General features: G+C 43.3%; 1 protein-coding gene across 9 annotated transcripts in view; it reads right to left on the reverse strand.

Annotated features, from left to right (window-relative positions):
• Positions 1–3354: 3354 nt before the first annotated feature.
• IFT43 (intraflagellar transport 43) overlaps positions 3355–22396 on the reverse strand; it is a 65165-nt gene continuing 46123 nt past the window's right edge. For all 9 annotated transcript variants that reach the window (XM_053262764.1, XM_053262740.1, XM_053262775.1 and 6 more), the window contains 4 exons: positions 7414–7486; positions 6193–6268; positions 4557–4619; positions 3355–3644 (listed from right to left, as the gene is read on the reverse strand). In XM_053262764.1, coding sequence (XP_053118739.1) covers positions 3525–3644; positions 4557–4619; positions 6193–6268; positions 7414–7486 — 332 coding nt within the window. In that variant the 3' untranslated portion in view covers positions 3355–3524. The remainder of the gene's footprint in view (positions 3645–4556; positions 4620–6192; positions 6269–7413; positions 7487–22396) is intronic.

A 22396-nucleotide genomic window follows, 5' to 3' on the forward strand; every position in this document is an offset into this window, starting at 1 on the left:
TTGCACGTATTCCGTTTCAAACCCAAAAGGAATTATGAACACAGTAGGGATCATACAGATCAGATGATTCATTCCAACTGAAATGTGGCAAGAATTGTGGCAGAAGAAAGCTAATTGTTTGTGTCCATGTCAAACAAGGGTTTGCTTTCTCCTTCCCCTGATGCAGCTGACAGAAATATATTTTCTCAGTGAGGCAGGGCTAGAAGAAAGTCAAAAGAAGATGCCGAATGTGAAACCCAGATAGCTGAAACATATCCAGCACAGAGCAGTGTGAGGCTTGGAGTTGGAGCTGGCCTTGCTTTGTGTCCTGGAGTTGAGAAGTAGAAGCTCTTTGCTGTTCCAGTCCAGGTCTGCCTCCCACAGACACTGAACACTTCCTTAGAGCTGAATGCAGCAGCAACTCGTGCTCACAGCTCCTTTTTCCTTGCACATTTCAGTTGCCCAGTGCCCGAGTTCCTTTGTTTTCATACCAGAATGAAACCTACTGTGTGCATTAGAGGGTGGGGAAGTACGGCCAGAACATGTCATAAAGAGAGGCGTGGGGTCTGCTGCATTAGCCCACTCCTGAGGCTTCTTCTCTGCTCTTATTCTCAGGGTAGAGATTCCCTTTAGGTTTCTGAATGCAAGGAGTTGGGAGCGACAAATAACAGCCAGCGCAGCCACAGCAGGATGCCAACTAAACAGGAGAGCGGAGCACGCCTGAGTTTGACCCGAGAAAAAAGAGGAAGAAAGCCTGCCTACCCTAGTAAGTCCCACAGCTTATAATTAAGAATTGCAGTGTACATTTTCTCTGTGTAGATCTCGGAGGTTTCCAGGTGTGCATCCAAGGGACTGAGTCACTTTGTTTTTCCTGAATTTTAATGAGAGGCTTTTCAAGTGGGGTGTGGACATGAGCCCATGTGGGCCTTGGTGACAGAGATGGCAGCTGAATAGAGACAGACTGTCAATGAAGAATAGCCCAGATAGCAAGAAGACTATGGCTTTGCTAGCATATTTTCAACTTTACTGCATGTATATGCAGATGGAGGACATTTCTCATCACTGCCATCACCCCCTCTCCAGCTCTTTAGGGGCAAATACATTGATTAAAAAGTTGACAAAGCTATTGGCTGCACAGGATGTACGACACTAGTACAACCAATGGAGAACATAGTGTGGGCAAAGACCCCTGTTTGAAACCCTGGAAATCACTCTCAGGCAGTGCAGACAAGACTGAGCTGGATAGACCGATGGTCTGACTCAGTATAAGGCATAGGAACATAGGAAGCTGACATATATTGAGTCAGACCATTGGTCTATCTAGCTCAGTATTGTCTACACAGACTGGCAGCGACTTCTCCAAGGTTGCAGGCAGGAGTCTCTCTCAGCCCTATCTTGGAGATGGCAGGGAGGGAACTTGGAACTTTCTATGTATGCAAGCATGCAGGTGCTCTTCCCAGAGTGGTCCCATCCACTAAGGGGAATATCTTACAGTGCTCACACATGTAGTCTCCCATTCAAATGTAAACCATGGTAGACCCTGCTTAGCAAAGGGGACAATTCACGTTTGGTACCACAAGACCAGCTCTCCTCCCCAGATCCGCTTCCTATGTTCGCAAGATCCTGGAACTTAGTTCAATGGAAAGGTTCTCTAGTGCACTATTATAATGAATAAACCAAGTAGTAGTCAATATGATGGGCAGCCCTCCATCAAAGTTAGGGAGCTGCCGGGGCTGCTGCGCAACTTGAAAGGCATGCCTGACTTGTAGCATGACAGGGCTGCGGTGTAATGAGCACTTCTGAGTAGTCACACAGCAGCACTACTTCAACTGGAAACATCCTGAACCAGTTTAAAGCCATTCCACAACAGCCCTGTCATACTATAGCATTGGGGGCTGCCTTTCAAGTTGCACAATAACCCCAGTAGGTCCCCAACATCAGTGGAGAGCGGCTTCTTGTCATGGTGGCTGATGCCTCACAGACTTCTCACATACCATGAAAGGCTCTGGCGTCAGGACAGGCAGTTCCCTGGGAAGTTTTTCACACAGGGCTTTCATAGCCCTTTAACTCGCATCTCCTCCGGAATGGAGGGCGTGCGTTCATATATCGGCCAGATTTACCCCAAAGACTGTGATTTTTCAGGGAGCAGTTCACACACAATTCGGGTTTTTCACAGTAACTGCAACCCGATTTATATCCGGGGTTAAAAAATCCACTATGTGTGTCCATTTGGGACACAAAACGATGACATAATTTGGGACAACTTTGAGTTTGCAGTAAAGCCTCCCAGTAAACCCGCGGTAAAGCCTGCTGTGTGTGTAAAAGTCCCAGAGAACAAAAGCAATGTGGGGGGGGGGGCTTGTAAAGACTTGAGGGGGGCAGCCTTTCAGCCTTTTCTTTCATTGATCACTGGAGACATAGTGATGACAACGGGGAGGATGAGCAATCTGAACAGCAGCACTAGGAGGGGGACTGAACCTCCTCTTCCCACATGGTATCACCCAACCCCTACCCGAGTACTGTAATACTACAAAGGGGATTGGTTTGGGGTCTGGCTGAGCAGCAAGTTGCTTAGCCAGCCCCAAAACTGAACACTAAAGTGTTTGTGTGTGGTGTGGTGGCAAAAGCAAGAGGGATGGAGGTCACAACAGGCAAGCAGCAGGATGAACAGGACCTGAACTTCCAGAATAGTTCATAACAGGAAAGTTCTAGTGTACCCAGTTAGTGGTTTTCATACATAGCCAAAGCTTGGGAAAGACTACAACGTGTGGTGCAGATTTTTTTGTTATTTTGCACCAACACTGTTACTTCCTCCTATATGAACTGTGCAACCTGTGCATTGTCCAAAATTCCCTCCACATGCTTTATTTAATAAGAAATCCACTGTGTGAAATTTAAAATTGTTTGAGTAAATAATAGGACTGACACCCATTAAACAAACCTTTGTCAATTCATTGGCAATACAGTGAGCAGCTGTGTGCTGGAGCGGCAGGATAAAATTATTTTAAATAAACTAATAAAATGAATTAAATCTATATAAATCTGCATGTGAGCAGAAACAATGACTATGAAGGGGGGGAGGCAAACTTTTTCCAGTTTTAAATGACTCCTGTATATATCACAGCAGGTCCTGTCTTAGAAGAGGCATTTTCTCCTGCATGAGCGTATATGGGGAATGCCTCTTATGGTTCCTTCCCATCTGATTTTTTTGTATTTATTAAGATTTTAATAAATCAAAACTTTATGTTTATTAATTTATTATATTTGTAAGTATCTCACTTGTTGCCTTAACTGACCAGAAGGTTTTTAATCAATTAATCTAGCCTGTTAATTAAATAAATATTGCAGCTACAGAAAACACAGCAAACACAAAACTCCTGTCAAGTTCCATTAAAATCAGTCTTTTGGTAAAGCTATGGCTTCACTTTATTATACAGACCAAAATAAGTCCTCAGATTCAAAACATATATTTTAAAAAAATAATGTGTTAATAATCTACAGTTCTGACTTAGTAGCTGGCAGCTGTGCAACCAGCCAGCTCAACCTTAGGTGGCCTTATTCAGAGTGGGGGCCTCCTCCCTTTCAGACTGCCCCAGGTCCCACTCGCTCAGAAGCTCAGAGGCCACCTCTGTGTAGAGATGGTCCCAGTCCCAGATGACATCATCCTGTCAAAAGAAAGAAATACTGAGTGGAGAAACGTCTCTAAACGTTGCTAAGCAGTCCAAATGGCAGAAGGAAGGCTTTGTCATGTCCAGAGTATGGACTCAACTCTGCTAGCAGGCCTGAATATTTTACCAGATGGGTTTCTTTCAATTCCGTTGAAGAATTGAAATCTTTGCAGTTCCATTTAGGGCTTTAAAATTCACTTAAGTTCTGGTTAAGACATTCCTTCAAGTTACACACTGAGATAGGCAACAGTTAAAGAGTATATTTTATTGCATCCACTAGGCTTGTTCTCATGACCATGAACTAGGTAGGACAAGCATCCTGTGCACGCTCCCGATTTTTGATCATGGATGAGTAAACATCGAGGTAGGAGGAGGGGGAAGTGACAGTGTAGGAAGCTCATGCTGGGTAGGATGGCCCTGTCCTACCCAGCACGTATACCTAGCTGTTCCATGAGGTAGGAGGAAAAGCCATCCTACCCACTGCCAGGACTCCTGCACAATAAATTTCTGCTTCAGAAAAAAGAAAGAGAAAAATGAGTCGCCAGCATCCACAGTTATTTTGGTCATATTTCAGCTCCATAGCCATCATATCGTGTGGAATTCATCATCGCGTATTCAGCCATTGCAACTGGACAAACAATTACTATTGGTCATTTACCATTATCTCTTAGGAGATATATAGAAATTGATTTAGACCTATCATTGTACACCGTTCTATCACCACGGTCATTTTGTTATATTATGTGCTGAAACACGTTTTACAAGACTGAAAGATGTAGTGACAAGGATACAATATACAGTATACTGTTTTAATTGTATTGTTTGCATAGCAGTATTGAGTCATTTCATTTTTGCTCTGTATCTCACGATACTGCACCCTTTTCTGATTGGTTTTCCAAAGAGACTCACCTCTCGTACTTCCTGCTCTGGGGCTAGAACTTTGCTGAGAAGCTTCAGATCAATCTCTCCATCCTGTGAAAGCATAAGAAATCAGAGTCCAGTTAGAAGGGATATGTGCACACCACCCAGTAACAAAACACTTGGATCCTTCTTCTGGAAAATATATGCACTCAGTAACACAGTAAAGCTGTTCTCGTGTACTGGCATCTGGATAAGAAAACTATCCCGGTAGAATTCATGGTATGCTACCACTTGGAAAATCTTTTCTTCTTGGGAAGGGCTCTGCGGTTGTAGCTGTAGGATAGCTTTCAGTTCCCAACAATTACACATACCCCAGCCTTGGTTCCAAAGTATAGAACTGAGTGGCTGACAACTTGACTAACAAAGTGCATGTGTAATAAGGGACTGCAGGGACATACAAGGGTCCCAAGTGCCACCCTGCCAGCTTCTCTACATGCGAGCTGTTGTGCAAGGGGGTGAAAATGGCCCTGCTCTGCCTGAATCCTGGAAATGCTCTGGAAGAGAGGGAGCACATCGTTCAGAGTCAGCGATGCATTTCCTCTCTTCCGGAGTGTTTCATGAGTGCGGGCAGAGCAGGGACATTGCACCCACTGTGATACTGCACCCACAGCACATGCACAGAGACACTGGAGGAGCCATACGTGGGCCCCGATCATATCCCTGCAGTCCTTCACTCCACATGCATTTTATTGGTCATGAAGTCAGTCATTGCACTTGGTGCCCTGGGGAGGGAGCTCTGACAAATTATGGATGGGCACCAAGTTTAAATAAAAACAGCGGGCAGCTTCCAGACTAGCTAGTCATTGTAAAACACCAGTGAAATCAATGACACAATCTCATAGTAATTACAGCTCATTAATTTCAATGAGATTTAGTGATGACTAACTCAGTCTCGATCAGGGCTGCTCAACTTCGGCCCTCCTGCAGATGTTTATTTATTATTTTATTTATTTAACATATTTGTATACCGCCCAAAACGCAAGTCTCTGGGTGGTTTACAACAAAATAACAAAAAAAAAGTAAAAAAGTTAAAACATTACAACAATTCAAAACTTAAAACAACATTAAAACTATTAAAAATCATCAAACTATTAAAACAGTATCCAATCAAAAGCCTGGGTGAACAAATGTGTCTTGACTGCCTTTTTAAAAGGTGTAAGAGATGGAGAGGCTCTTATTTCAGCAGGGAGCACGTTCCAAATCCAAATGTAGATGTTGGCCTGCAATTCCCATAATCCCTGGCTGTTGGCCACTGTGGCTGGGGATTATGGGAGTTGTAGTTCAAAAACAGCTGGGGGGGCCTAAGTTGAGCAGGCCTGGTCTAGATGCTGCCCTATGAAAGCAGGCAGTGGAGAGAAACACCCAAAGATGCCTCAACGAGTGCTGAGCATACTAAAAGCAGAAATGTCAAATGGATCCTTCTGTTTAGTGTTCCAGGAGGACCCTAAGGGCTTCATCAAAATGAGCAACATAGACACATACTACATTGATATACAACAGAAAGACAATGGATGTCCTAGTGGGTGACAGAATGTCAGAGTTTGGTGGTAACAGAAAAGAAGTTTTATGGTTTTCTTCAAGGAAGATGGCAGAAAAGTGCAGGTATCCATGTTGTTGTACTCACCAAGGTTTGGAAAGCAGCATATTTCATGAGGTCATTGTCCAAGTCACGGTAGGTCAGCACTCTGTTCACCTGGATGCTACAATTGAGAGAGGGCAAGCAATCAAACTGGAGTTCTCTACGTTCCTCACCAGATTCAGAACCTATAATTGCCTTAAGTACAGATCTGGTTTTAATATAAAGATCATTATTATTTTTTGCAAGTATGTAGATGAAACAAGAAGTTCATCATCATCATGTATTATTTACAAGAGCACCATTAACTGCTTAGCAAACAGCAACACATGGCACAAAACCTAGCTGAGTAGGTCAGAAATTGATCTGCACAAGGCAACTAGTTTGGCACAAGGATTCTTGTGGCAGTTTAGTATAATAGCCAGCTAGGGTGGTCAATATAATCTGGGCAGACGAATTTTCGTTGTGATTTTTGTCTAAATCCACACCCCTAGAGATGGAAAACAGGCGATAACATTGTAATGCTTTCAGCTTGCAATGTGTTATCATGCTTTTATTGTCCTGACCATTGGTACTGCAGCAACCAAATTTACAATGGTTTTTTTAAACACAAGGCTTTAAAAGCCCTTTAGCTCACATCTCCACCAGAATGGAGGATGTATGTTCACATATTGGGCAGATTTACCCTGAAGTCCCTGTGAACTATTAGAGAGCACTTCACACACAATTTGAGTTTTTCACTGCATCTTAGAGCGTAGCCCTATTTATATCTGGGATTTTTAAAAATCCACTTTTTGTGCCGTTTTTTTTAAGACAACTTCAAGTGCTTTGTAAAGCCTCACAGTAAACCTGCAGTAAAGCCTGCTGTGTGAAGAATGCCATGGTGTTTTAAAACCTTCTAAATGTTTTAAAAACACAAAAACTACTATAAAATTCTATAGATGATGTCAGAGGAATGGGAATGAAAATTGGCAGGAATGTCCTCCAAAGATTACTCCATAGAGAGAGTGCAACAATTTGTTTGTTGCTGCCCTAAGCCCTTCTTCTGTGCAAAAATGACTGCAATTTTACCCTAATCGTTTGGGGGTAGAGATAAAGAAGGGGTGATAACACAGAGAAAGCTGAAGGTGCAACAATGCTATCACCTATTTTCTGTCTCTAGGAAGGCAAACATTGTCAAAAATCACTATGAACATTCATCCTCTGAGATGGCACCAGTGGTCAAATTTGAGGGCCTGGTTCACGGACTAGCTTTGATCTTGATGTTACCTGGGTGGGGCTGCCACCTGCATGGCAAAGTCTTCATCTTGTACTTCTTCCAGGTCAGGAATCACTGGAATATCTACAAAGAATGGAAAAGTTGTTAGAAAGCAACACTACTACAACAACCATGTTCCTTGGGGAAGTGAAACCTTCCTGTCAACACGCCAGATCCTATTGCTGCAAGGCAAATATCTACAAGCTGCTGCTAGATCTTCCTCTACTTTTTAATTAAATTGATGGATTTGTGCTCCAACGTTGAAGTGGGAAAATACATTTTAAAATGCTGGCTAATGTGGTGCAGGGGTGGCCCCTCAGGTTGGCATACAGCAATTTGTTTCAGTACTACCAAAAAAGAGGTGCTGCAGTAATGTGGCACAGTGGATCAGAGCTCAGTGAGCAAAGAGGAGATCAGGTGGATACAAAAACCCTCCAGACTTATCTGGACTTGCTGCTGAAATTAAACGGACAAGAGACTTCCTCAGGACTTTGTCTTGACACATGGTTAGCATCTCCTCAATCTGGTTTTGTACAGCCCCCAAATACATTGCCTCCAAATAGTCAACAAAGAATAAAATACTCAAAGGGTCACATGTGGCAAGAGCATGATAGGGGAAAGTAGCATCTGTCATCACTAGCAACACATGATAATAAGAACATAAGAAAAGCCCTGCTGACTCAGGCCAAAGGCCCATCTAGTCCAGCATCCTGCTTGATGTTGCCCAACCAGGTGCATCTGGGAAGCCTGCAAGTGGGGAAAGAGGGCAATACCCCCTCCACTTGGTGTTCCCTGGCACCTGGTTGTCAGGGCATGGCCCCTCTAGTCCTGATGGAAATATATAGCTATCCAGAGCAGTAGCCATTGATAGTCTTTAGCCTTCATGAATCTGTTGAATCCCCTTTTAAACCCATCTAGATTGGTGGCCATCATCATATCCGGTAGCAGCAAATTCCATCGTTTAACTACACATTGTATAAAGAAGTACTTCCTTTTTTCTGCCTTGATTCTTCCAGCTTTAATGGATGACCCTGGGTTCTAATATGATGAGAGAGGAAGAAAAACTGCTCTCTATCCACATGACCCACACCATGCATGATTTTACACACCTCTATCATGTCTCCCTTTACCTGCCTTCTCTCTAAACTAAAAAGGTCCAAACACCGTCATCTTTCCTTGTAGGGGAGTTGCTCCAGCTCCAGCCCCTGCCTGATCATTTTAGTTGTCCTTCTCTGCACCTTTTCCAGCTCTACAATTTTAAGATGCAATTTAATTTTACGGTGCAGTGATAATCAGCAGGGGCTTGTGATAACCAGCCCAACTACATTCAACATAGACAACAGAACTGGTAGGACCCATAAGCTCTGTGGCAGAGCATATGCTTTGTGAAAATTCAATTTCTGGCATCTCTACTTCAGGTAGTAAAGCTAGGAAAGGCCTCAATTCGCCTGAGACCTTAGAGAGCTGCTGCCAGTCTGAATAGACAATACTGTGCTAGGTAGACCAATGATCTAACTCAGTATAAGGCAGCTTCATATATTCAACTGAACATGCTATCTGAAAGGAAAAATCAGGTGTATGCAGTGACAGAATATTGCAGCCTGCATGCAAGGAAAATGCGGTATTTCGGCAAACAGAAACATAACCTCAACAGATGATGTGTGGATTATAAATGAGAAACAACTGCACATATTGCACAAGTGGAAAGTCTCTAAGTCAAGCTCCTCTGGACTGCCACCAGAGTTTATACCAACAGAGAGGACAAAGAGCAAGCAGAGAGAAACAGGTGGGGAGTGGGGGCAGGAAGGGTATGGTGGTATTCATCTGCTTCTCAGGACAAGAAATTAGCTCTCTTTCTTCCAGTTAAATGTGCAAGTACCTGCTTGTTTTTACCCTTTCCCTTTTCTCTCCCTCAAATATGTGATACATTTCTGAAGTCCTCAGAAAGGACTGGCTAATTAGCAGCTTGAAGGCAACATCCAGCCTAGAAAATGATTTCTGTACAGTCACCCTGTAAGTCTATCTGCACCCTGAACAATTTCTACCAAAACTTTACTCTCCCCCCCGCCCCAATTTCCTTTTCAGTTTTCAATTTGTAAACATTTTGATTTGATTGATTTTTCAAAGGGATGGGTCATAATCTTTTCTTTACTTTTTAAAATTCCAGACAACTGTTTAAGCTGTACTAGGCATTTTCCAGACAATGAGATTTGCAACAATTAAAGCTTTGCAAAATGTGACGGAACAGTGCAACCGTTTCAAACCAAGAGTAAGGGTTGTTCAATGCTTCGTTGTAGGATGGTGGCCATTCATTTTTCCATCCACTGCAATGTGTTTTCAAGGCATATTCCATATTCTCCTTGAAATGCTATTATCTGCCCCTCCTCCTGCTCCATTTGGGCCAATGGAGTTCCGTGTGTCTGTGTGTCTGTGTGTGTGACACAACAACTTTTATTTTAAATTTCTTGCTGCCTTGCGCAAATATGCCAGCAGGGGGAAGCACCATGCCCAAACAAAAATCTAACTGTTGTTTGTATCATTGCACCCTTGCGCAAGTGATCCTGGCAATTTTTTTTTTTTTAAATCCAATAGCGGAGAGCCAGCTTGAATCACCCACATGTGCCTGGCAGTGAGCCTCCAAGGGGGCATTTGAATGCCAGTGTGCACCCAGTTCGGAGCAACACCAGTTCATGCCACCACTTGTGCCAGATCCAAGCTGTGCCTGGCTGGATCATCTCCCTTGCTGGTGAGAAGCGATCACACCTGCTTTCCAGGCAACACCCCCCCACACACACACACTACATCCTCCAGGTCCTGCTTTGCGTCTGCCGCTGTGCTGTGTGCTACTCCCAAGGCCAGACCAGGTGGCCGCTGGCCGGTGCTCCATCTCCGTCTGGCGGCGGGGACAGAACAGCAAGCAACAGAGCGCGGGAGGGACAGAGGGCGTGATCAGTGGCTGCAGCTGCTCTCAGCCATCCTCCTCTCCCCTTTTCCCCACTTGCTGCTGGGTGGATGCCGTGGCTGGCTCGGCAACCTGGCAAGGGAGGAGCCTCCTGCCACTCCGAGTGCCCTGATCCCCAGCTGGGAATGGAGTGCTCACTCTGCCACTCCCGGACCTTGCTTAGGGTCGGCTAAGAGGGAGGGGGGTCCGCCGTCCTGCCTAGCCCAGCCCAATATGCCACTGGCTCTTTCAGTCTCTGCCTGCCTCAAGTGCAAGAAGAGACAAAAATATATTAAAAAATCATTTTATACGAGCGGCAACATTATTCCAGGGACAGGCGGAATGGGGCGGTACAAATCAGCAAATCGTCGCATTGTGATTTGAACCGTCCACACCACAAAGCACTGCAATGCATAAACAATGGGGCAAGCCTCCTAAAAATGGGAAAATACAGTTACTTTCCTGCAACGCATTTCCAACGCTGCAGGCATACAACGCAGCAATAAAATCCAGAACAAGGCATGGGACATATGAACGGCACCCTGCTGACAGCGCGAGCGCAATGTCGAAATGCTGGCAATGCAGAGGGGCACTTATGGGACACGTTGTGAATCTCTTGCAGCATGTAATCTGGAAAGCGTGACAAAGTATCCCCTTAGCAGTGCACGACTATTCTCAGCTAAATCAGCCTTTGGGCAGTTAGGTGCTGAAGTATATGGCTCCTTGGGCGTAAAACTCTGGCTATTATTCCTGAAGTGGTTCCAGTTCTAAATGCTATTCCAGAGTCTCACATTCCTCAGGTGGTTGGGAAACCGGCTGGCTCAGCTCTATGAAGATCTTTCACTTCGTTCCCTGAAACTTAAACGAGAAGGCACCTTCGCAATAAACTGGCTGCTTCCAGTTTCAATGGCAAGGCTGCTTTTGTAACTAAGCATTTGGCAGTATCTAGCTCTGCCCTGCCTGCCGCCCAGGCTGAAATGAATATTCAGGAGCTGGAAAGGCGCCCTGCCTGTGGAGTCTGGTGTCCAGGGCTGGGTCTTGTTTAAAAATCCATTTCCCTTTGCAGCCTTCTCACCGCTCCAAAGTGCACAGATCCCATCTTCACATCCACTCGGCTTCCCTACAGGCTCTCCTGACCCTGGTGGAGGCAGTGCTGGTCCATCTGCAACAGGGCAAGGGTTAGCCCAGACTTTGACAAGAGGGCTGTTTGGAGCAACCCACACAGTGGGATTTCTCTCTAATTGGCTGCCTGGTGAAGGGGCTGGATGAAACCGAGACTAAAGCCAGAGCTGAGCCAAAGCAAGAGACAGTGACAGCTTGGACAATCTCAGCAGAGTTGTGCCTTCCAGCTCCCCAACCACCCAAGGCAGTGCTGCCTGCTATGGAGTAGCTTTCTGGCCACCGCAAAGAAGCTAAAGAGGAACTGATGCCCCAGAGGCAGGCTCCATCTTTGACACAGAGAAATGCCCATGGTAGAGTGATACAGTGTGGTCACATCATTCATGCTCTGTCATAGAAAGGCCTGTCACTCGCTCATGGAAGATTCACGTGAGTGTATTTCCCAGCAGGGGCTCCCAGCCTCTGGCTAAGCATGCCATAAAAGATTGACGGAGAAATAAAGAGTGGTGGAAAATAACCTGGGGAAGAATCTATGAGCTGACTCTGTAGAGATCAGCCGGCCTAGGATCTAAGTCCTGCTGACTATTGTATAGTCACAGGGGACCACTTTTAAGGTACTATTCTCACACAGAGAAACCTGGCTTTTGAGTTCTTCTTTCTGAGAAACTCTGCATGGTTTTATTTATTTTTCTTTATATATTTATTTTCCAGGGATGCTGGATCAAGCCCACACTCACAGACAAGACAGGAAACAAAAGCAATACATACAACAGCAATCCAGAACACATAGGCCATGCACTAAGTTCTAAATTATGATTTGGGGTCCATCCACACAACCCTTTTAGTGTGGCAAGACCTGCAAGGAGCACTAAATATGGGTGGGGGTCACCTAAACACTTTGCCACATTCTGAGATTGTCAGTCAGTCTAGAATGACCTATGTACCATGTGCTAGTTAACTCACATTTGGTCATGCTATAAGTCCAAAGTATTTAGCCCTTAGTAACAAATGCAAATGAAAGGGAGGAAGTACCAAGAGTATTTGCGAGATTCATCAGGCTGGCTAAAGAACAAAATAAAAGTATGAAATTGAGCTTCAGGTGGTATTAGGGCCTAGAGCCTGTCAGCAATTGATGAAGCTATTTCTGTCTCCCTATCCCCCTCCCCCCACATTTTTTCCAATATCAAGCCAATAAAATCTCCAAGATCATTTTCAAAATCACCTGGAGATTGATGTCAATTCCTGGAGGGTTGGCAACTCTAGTACAGCCATTGAAAGAGCAACAGAATCTTGTAGCTTTATATATTTTTTAAAAACAGGAAACAAAAGCAGGTGAGATATTTCTTTTAACCATTCCTTTTTCCACTGGAAATGACACAGCAATAGCACTCTATGTACTCATCTCTAAAAGATCTGAGGTATAGATAACAACAGTATCAGAGGTGGGATGGTAAAGTTACACAAGCATTTCTAGGTGTTTGGGGTGCCAGTTTACAAATTCTATGATGTTTTCTACCCCTGCCCCCAATTCAGCTCTTAATGATAAAGTCAGCATTTGCTTTTCAAGCAACTCAAGTTTTACAGCAACTCATGTCAAAGGACAAATTATGGCATTGATTAGGCTTTCAAGCATCAACAGTATCCCCATTGCACTCTACTATTCAAGAAGGTTTAGTTATTTCCAAGAGAAAATCCACAAGACACAAGGAACAGAAGCCTAATGGACTGCATCTATAGAAACTAAGGGGGAAATGCAACACAGGGAGTGAAATTTATTTATTTATTTATTTATTTATTTGATTGATTTATTGATTGATATAGCACCCTTCCAAAATGGCTCAGGGCGGTTTACAACAGGAAAAAAACAAAACCAGTTAACAATTAAAATCAAAACTATGAAAACAGAATAAAACCAATTTAAACATTCAAAAAGCTAAAAACCCTGGAAAACCAGGGCAAACATTTAAAACAATTTAAAACAGTTTACAGTAGTTTAAAAAACCCGGGAAGGCCAGGCCAAACAGATAGCTTTTAAAGACTCTCCTGAAAGACAGTGATGAACTCAAATTACTGATTTCTGCTGGGAGTGCATTCCACAGCCAAGGAACAGCTACAGAAAAGGCCCACTCTGAGTCGCCACCAGACGAACCGGTGGTAACTGGAGACAAACCTCCTCAGATGACCTTAACGTGCGGAAGGGATCATGCAGAAGAAGGTGCTCTCTAAGATAACTCGGACCTAAGCTGTTTAGGGCTTTAAAGGTAATAACCAGCACTTTGTATTTTGCCCGGAAACATACTGGCAGCCAATGCAACTGTTTCAAGAGAGGCATAATATGGTCTCTCTGGGTTGCCTCAGAGACCAATCTGGCTGCCGCATTCTGAACTAATTGAAGTTTCCGAACTACATACAAAGGCAGCCCCACGTAGAGCACATTGCAATAGTCAAGCCGAGAGGTTGCCAACTAATGCAGCACTGTTTTGAGGTCATCCTCTTCAAGGAATGGGTGCAGCTGTCAAATCAGCCGAAGCTGATAGAAAGCACTCCTGGCCATGGCCGCCACCTGAGATACCAGAGTGAGGCCTGGGTCCAGGAGTACTCCCAAGCTGTGCACTTGCTCCTTCTGGGGGAGTGTAACCTCATCCAGGACAGGGAGTTTTAAGTCACCCCTCAGATTCTGAGCCCCCACAATGAGCACTTCTGTCTTGCTTGGATTCAGCTTCAATTTGTTATCCCTCATCCAGCCCATTCCTGCCTGTACTTTTTTTTTTAAATGGCAGGAATTTAGAGAATGAGTGCCATTTCCTGAAGATGAAAAGGAGAAGTCGATTTGGGTGTCATCAGCATACTGGTAACACTCAGTACCAAATCTCCTGATGACCTCACCCAGCGGTTTCATGTAGATATTGAAAAGCATTGGTGACAGAATGGAGCCCTGGGGGACTCCATATAACAGCTCCTGTTTTGAGGAGCAACTGTCACCAAGCTCCACTATCTGGGATCTACCTGAGAGATAGGAACGGAACCACTGCAGAGCAGTGCCCCCTATCCCCAACTTCCCTAGGCGATCCAGAAGGATAGCATGGTCAATGGTATCGAACGCCGCCAAGAGAGCCAGAAGACTAGAAGAGTCACACTCCCTCTGTCGATTCTCCAGTAAAGGTCAACTCCCTCTGTCGATTCTCCAGTAAAGGTCAACTCCCTCTGTCGATTCTCCAGTAAAGGTCAACATCAGGCCAACTAAGGCTGTCTCAACTCCATAGCCAGCTCTAAAGCCAGTTTGAAATGGTTCTAGATAATCAGTTTCCTCCAAAACTGCCTGGAGCTGGTCGGCCACCACCCTCTCAATCAACTTGCTCAACCAAGGGAGATTGGAGATTGGCCTGTTACTATCCATCACTAAGGGGTCCAGGGAAGGCTTCTTAAGGAGTGGTCTAATCATTGCCTCCTTCAGACAAGGAGGCACCCTACTCTCCCTCAGTGATGAATTTATGATATTAACTAGGCCACCTCCAACAATCTCCCTGCTAGATAGAAGCAGCCAAGTCGGACAAGGATCCAGAGAACAGGTGGTAGACCACACCGCCCCAAGCAGCTTGTCCACATCCTCAGGAGTCACAGATTGAAACTGATCCAACCTAATACTGCAAGAGCGATCGCTGGACACCTCCTCCATAGACCTTGCAGAAATAGTGGAGTCCAAGTCGGCCCGAATACAGGAGATCTTGTTCGCAAAGAACTCATTAAAAGGATCACAGCAGAATGACCCTGGGGACTGATTTGAAGTAGAAGGAGCAGAAACTAAACTCCTCATAACCCAAGACAGTTTTGCTGAGAGCGAACCTGCTGTCGCAATGCGCACAGACCAGAATCTCTTTTTTGCTGCACGCACCGCCATTGCATAAGTCTTCAAATGGGTTACATGCTGCATCCTGTCAAATATGAATCAAGTTCTCCTCCACTTGCGCTCTAGTCCACTACCCAACTGCTTCAGCCCCCGCAACTCCTCAGTATACTAAGGGACCATTTTTCCAGCAGGTCGGAAGGGACGCTTAGAGCAGTCATGTCTACTTTAGTTGAGCTTCCTCACAATAACATTGTCACTAGGTTCACAAACTGTAAGGTGGGGCCCAAAAAGGAGAGTAGGAAAGGAAGGGGATCCCGAGGCTTAAAATTAAACTTTCCTTCCCTTTAGCCGGTTCTTAACATTGCATCCACTTCCGCCTCTGTCTCCTCCAAGGATGAGGCCAGACATCTCTGGAGTGGGACACATGAGAAGCAGAGAAAGAAATTCCAGAGAGGGAGAAAAGAACTGGGTAAGCTGAACTCCCTTGACAGAGGACCATCACAGATTCACATAATTTTCGTACGGGTGTCTATAGTCCCTTTCTTACCCAAGAAGTCTAGGAAGAGCTGTTCTCTGGTTTAATTCCCCCCCCCCATGCATATCTTTAAAGGAAGGTGTCAGAGATAACTTTTTCTATGCCTCTTCTAACAACAGTATTGTTTAGTGTCCCAACCCACATATCCATGCTTGCAGCAGTTGGGCTGCAGATCTGCAACTGGCTCTCATGAAGAACATGACTGGTGCTGCATTGGAGTGGATGCAGAAACTGAGTTTATTTAAATGTTTATGCCAATTCTGTGCCTACATCCCCAAAGAGGGCTGCAAACTATAGCAGTCCCCCACTCCCCCGGTACAAAAAGATGGAAGAACCCTGACCTAGTCAATTCCCTTTACGGGTTCCTATGAATTTCCTCAAGCCTTAAGTAATCTCCTCAGTCCTGCTATGCCAGGCTTTGTTCCCATTATTGACCTGCCATTTTCAATAACCCACCCAGAATGGAAACTCCTCCAACGTATAACCTTGGATATTATCTATATCCATCAAGTGTTAGAATGTACATTTCTAACACAGTATATATTCTAAACTGCTAAAGAGCAGAGCATGTACAAGGCAGGATTTTGAAGGGAGGCCACTGGCTGGGTATTCCCCATTTTCAGCAAGCACAATGAGGGGCTTGAAAAGGAAAGGTAGCCAAGTAGGTTTTACATTTTAAGAGCATGAAACTTCGGCCAGACACAATTCTAATTTCTGTGCTCCTGCAAAACTTTGTTTTACTGAATGCTGTTACCTTCTGCATCACGTTTAGGGAATTTTAAATAGGCAAATGGAAGAAGGTCTGATTGAAGATGAAGTTAAGTGAAAGAAATTGGTCTCATTTAGCACATGACAGGATTCATCTGTGTTCTCGAGTCCACTGAGGTAGCATCATGGGCGTTTCATATTCATGAGCTGCTGCGACACTATGTCCCCGCATTTACAAAGCACCGTGTTCAGCAAATTCTGTCCCTGTGGACACCCCATGCATTTCATGGTCTTGTCAGAGAGACATCAAACACTCCAGTAACCAAATACGAGAAAATGGCTTTAATTAGTGCATCTCAATCCAATAATTTTCCCTTCTAAATAGAAAAAGGAGGAATAAAAATAGAGAAGTGGAAAGCAACAGGCTACAGACTTCAAAAAGCACAAGGAACAAGGGATGGGGGCAGCTTCTGCTGAACACACAAACAAGATTGAGTGTTCTCTCCTGTGAGGGCAATAAGCAAGCCAACAAGGCCTATCAGCTCCTCTGGACCACTTGTGACTTCTTACTAGAACACAGGGTTACGGGTTATAACCTACTCTTCCAGTGTCTGGCCAATATTTATCTATGGAGGAAAGTGGGAGAAAGATTTCATATATTTTCAAATTAACACCATATCATAACCCTAAACAGATGAAGGAAGAAATGAAGAAAAAAACATAGTCAGTCTTTCTGGGATCTCTTATGAAAAGCAACAATGGTGCCAACATACTGGCTAACTAAAGAAAGAGACTAAGAAGTTCTAGAAAGATCCCATTCCTGTCCCCAGCTTCATGCCCTGTTGTGCTAAATAGCAATACTTTATAAAGGACACAGTATTAGAAAAGCACTACTGTATTTTTTTCATATAAATTTTTATTTTAATAAAATAGATCATTTAAGTAGCTGCAGAAGATTCAGATTCAGAGGCAGTTTAGAGTAAAATTGATGAAATAGGTTTATTCTCAGGAAAGCAAGGTCACTTGAAATTCAAAATATAAAAGCAAATGATGGTCACCTTCCTAAGGAAGCACCAGTGCAGCAAGAAGATCAGAGCAATGCTTACAGACTACCAGCACTGGCATGTTGCAGGGAGTGTGTGGATTTTTGATTACCTTTCCTTCCCCAGGAAGTCCTCTGTGCCACCGAAAAATATGTTCCTGAGGGTTGCATAGCCAATCTATTTTTACATCTAGCTCCTTCTTCTTCTTCTTTTTTTTTTGGTCCCATAGGATCCTATGGGTGTTTTGGGGGGGAAATCGCCCACTTGCCCATTTCTTTTGTGGTTTGGCTGGTTGGTAGCATCCATCATGCCCTACCAACCAACCCACTTTGGTATCCCTAGGAGCTACCCATGGGGAACAAAGGGGTGTTTCAAGTTTCCCTATTGTTCCCTATGGCTGAAAGAAACATTGAAAACATTTCGAGTTTGTTTAGTCAAAACAGCTGGTTTGACTGCTGGTTTGACAAAACATTTTGGCCGTTTAGCATTTCATTTTGAGCTTGAAATGAAACACAAAATCTGTTTTGTGCACATCTCTACTTTTTATGGTGTCACTCTGTAGATAAATATTGGCCTAAACAGGTGACATAGTGGAACACTTGCATAGTGGAACACTTCAGCTAGTGTTCTCTCCTCATCTCAGCCAGTGTCAATCAAGCCAAATGATATTAAAAATTACTCTAAAGGCTTATCTGAGAGGGCAAAGAGCCCCTACACACATCTGGTCCCTTTATACAATAGTCTCAGTGCAAATGCAGTAGTGCAACAATCCAGTTCACATGTAATGGAAGTGGATTAGCCTTGATGAAGGGGAGAGAGACCAAACTTAAATGGAAGATCTAGAGTACACTCTTTTGGTCATGGACTGTAAATAAAAATATGTATGTATGTAGAGTACACAAGGCAAGTGTACTCACACACAAACCAAATCTATGGATAGATATTAGATGTCTATAAGTGAGATCTATTAATTATTTGCTTTGTCTGTTACCTTTACATGGGTATGCAGGCATGACACCTGCATCTGCAAACAATGTGAATTAGCCATTAAATGTTTGCATTTGAGTATTAGAGATTAAATGAAGCTATTGAAGGAAAAGACTTTTGAAATGGTGGAAAGGCAAACTCAGTTGGATGTTTTACATGGTGTTGTATATATTAAAGGGATAAGGTTCTGCAACAAAGTAAATGTTTTCATTAAAACAATATTGCCTGCCTTAATGTAACAAATGTGTAAGAATTTACAACTGACCGCTTGCCCACAATAGTTAGAACAACTGTGAAATGTTAGAGACGTTGAAAGCTAAAAATGCAAGAACACAAAACAGCAGCATATTTCAGTTGTCTGCCTATTAATTGTTTAAATGCTGCCTGAGGGCACCATGCAAAGATTACATCTCTAGTTGCCATAAATTATTATTTCCTAGGGCAGCTAGTGCTGGGGTCACACACAATGAAAAGCAATTTCCGATTGTGATGTACACAAACTGGTCCAAGCAGTAACTATAGCTGGAACAGCGCCCATTACTGATACATTTAAATCCAACATTTTTGAGTGCAGAAATATGCTAATACTCCCCAAAGTATCATTTGACTTATAAACCAATTTTCAGACATTCGTCTGAAAAAATAGAATAAAAGAAGCTGGATCTCAAGGAGCCAATAAATTAGTTAAGGGCTGCATGACCCTCTGGGACATATTCCTAGCGGGGGGGATGGCCTTTGTAGGGGGAGAAGCGAGAATTGGATTCCCATCTCCCTCCACCTATGCAGTGCTGTGAGAAAGCCTCATATACAGCTAATTTACTGGCTCCTTGGGAGGATAGAGCTCTCACTCCACTCGAATAAGGCTCTGCAGCATGTCAGCCACTGTAATTAAAAGCATTGAAGACTAAGATATTCTTTAAAAATAAAATGATGCTTTGTTTTTTAAAATTAAGCACTTTGCCACAAGTGACAAGACATCAATATCATTAGTACTATATAAGCAAAAACTATTTTTCACATTTTAATTTTGTCAGAATTTTAATATCAGTAGATAGGTTTAGCATTTGTGCTTTATCTGAAACATTTTGTGACTAATAAATTAATGGCACTAAATGCATCATCTAAATGAAGAAAACATCTCTTTGATACAACAGACTTAAATAACTGTGTCAGAAGCTTCTTGGAATTTCACAAAACCACCTCAAGAAAATTAATTGTCCATTGCATACAAGGGAATGCCCTTGAACGTATCAGCAACTGCTTAAGAGACCAAAAATAAGCATAGGGCATAAATGGTTGACTGTCACAATGGGGAGAAGTAAACAGGGGAGGAGGGTACAGTGGGAATTTTATGGAGGACAGAGATTATTTAACACACTGAAACAGATTGTGAGTTAGCAGAAAGAGCTCATGGAACTGGAAGAATGAAAAAGAAAATAAGTGATGGAGTTCATTCTTAATTAAAAGCAAAGTATTGGAAAAAATAGCCTCCACTAAATATATACAAAGTATTGAGATCTAAAACATGCATTACCTTATTGAAAAAAATCTTGGAATCTTCAGGAACTTTGAACTGAAAGCATCAGGTCCTTAGAGCAAGGACAGCTCCAGAGGGAGCAAGCACCCCTCATCAGACATGTAGTTTGACCCCCACCTGTCCCCCCCTCCCATTTCTATTTTGGAAATCTAATACATGGGACACAGCTTGCCAAGCCATAAGTGCATTTCCCCCTTCTATGTTCCCTCTCAGTTTGTTTCTCTGGTGCTACCACTGGCCAGCAGAATATTCCAGGAAAAGAAATACATTGGAAAATAAAGGATGCGTCCACTTCTTAAGTCCTGCAAATGGTTTCACACCAAAACAACAGTTCATCAGAACTAGAAAAGGGATGGAGGACAAATAATCCCAAGAATGAAATGGATTTCATACAGAAAGCAAATTCATTACACAAAATAGGCATGTTGCGAGTGTAGACACACAACACAAAGTCCAGGACTCAGCAAAGTGCTCATGCATGTACTCCATCCCATATCCAGCAGACTATTCGACCTACATTTACCACCCCATCATTCATCCCACTTTAAGCAACCTTATACTTGTGCAAAGTAGATTGAATTGCAAGTGCAGGATACAGTTAAGCAATGGCACAATCACGTCACCACTAGCCAAATTCAACATGGATTCACCCAAACTACAATCTTTGCATGCTAATTGGATCCAGTGAACTGGCCCAAAAGAAACGAAAAAGAACTAGAGCTGCAATCCAAACAGCTAGAAGAGGTGTGGGGAGGAGACAAGGGTACACACAGCTGGAGGCATCTCAAACCTTTCACCACAACTGATCACTTGGTGGAACAGTCAAACTGTAGTTCTGCCAGAAAATCGATTGCACTAAAAACTTACAAAGCAGCACTGCTCTCCTGTCCTGTTAATGTTGTCTAGGACTGACTTAGGACTTCAGCTTGGAAAAGGCAGGATATGATAAAGATATATATAAGCAATGACAAGTTGAGAGAAAGCAAATAAAGGAGCTTGCTTGCTTGTTCACTTAATTTTTAAAAAGCCGTCCTTCATGATGTTAACGTACTGTAGGTTTAAAGCAAAAAAAAAAAAAAAAGATGAAGAAGAATATATAGAGGTGCTTCACACGATTCTTAGCCTGCCCTCCCCACAAACGATCATGCCTGCTGCCCTGGGCAGCTGAATTGGCCGCCCACAAGACTACCGGCTCCTCCATCACATAGGATGTGAGACTGGCTACTATAGCAGGCAGGAGATTTGGCTATTTGAACCATTAGTCTGATCTGAAGAGGATATTCTTAGGTCATTTTCAAGTTCATCCTTATATCACTTCCTGCCAAACTGTAGAATGCAATAACAGACTAGACTAGAGATGTATATGCTCAGGATTAACCTATTCCAACCACCCTTTTGTATCAAACTGGGGGTAGGTGTAAAGTCAGGTTGCCTTTTTGTAACCTTTCAAAACATGTGTAAATATGCCATTCCCATCTTCATCCACATTAGTCTTTTAAAGCACAATATCAAGACATGATAACTATTTAATACAGAATAAAATATATACTCTTCAGTATATGGACGAGAGCACATGGTACGTGAGCAGGAAAATGGCAGAAAATTTCATCCTATACTACAATTCATGAGTGATATTTGGCAGGGATGTGGCAGGAAAGAAGCTTCTCATAAGGTTCCCACTGAATTATGTTAGGGAGCAGGTATATATCTTATCTTATCTTATTCTATTTAATCCTTTTCATGCTCCAGAGGAAAAACAAGACTACATTTCTTTTATGCGAAAATCTTTAGCGTTTTTTTTTTAAACTTATATATATTTATTAAAAAATGCTGCTTTGATCGGTAGCACTCATGACATTTCCACATCCAGAAACTCCTCAGAAGCCCCCTCCCTCCCTGCACATAAGGCCACCACAGCTGACAGCCAACTGGGTTTGATCACAGCCACTTGGAATCGGATTTTCATAAGACAGACGAGGAGCCTAACTGCTGCTTTCTTTCTCGTTCCTATCAGATGAGAAAACTGATGGCAGAGGGAGGGGGGAAGCAGGTCCTGAGGGAACAACGCTACAAATCAAGGGCTATGCGGTTCTCTTGCTGTCCCTCTACAGCTGCAATTTTCAAAGGAGCTTGCCTGGAGCACTTTCAAATGATGGTGTCTCAATTCTGTAATCATATTTCAAGAGCTTTTTCTTAAAGGGTCTTTTAGGTAAACCTAGTCCGTCAACTACACTTATGGACTCAACAATCACAGCCACAATAGGACCGTGTGCCTAG

This window comes from Hemicordylus capensis, chromosome 1 (genome assembly GCF_027244095.1).
Source record: "Hemicordylus capensis ecotype Gifberg chromosome 1, rHemCap1.1.pri, whole genome shotgun sequence".
NCBI classification, from domain to species: Eukaryota; Metazoa; Chordata; class Lepidosauria; order Squamata; family Cordylidae; genus Hemicordylus; species Hemicordylus capensis.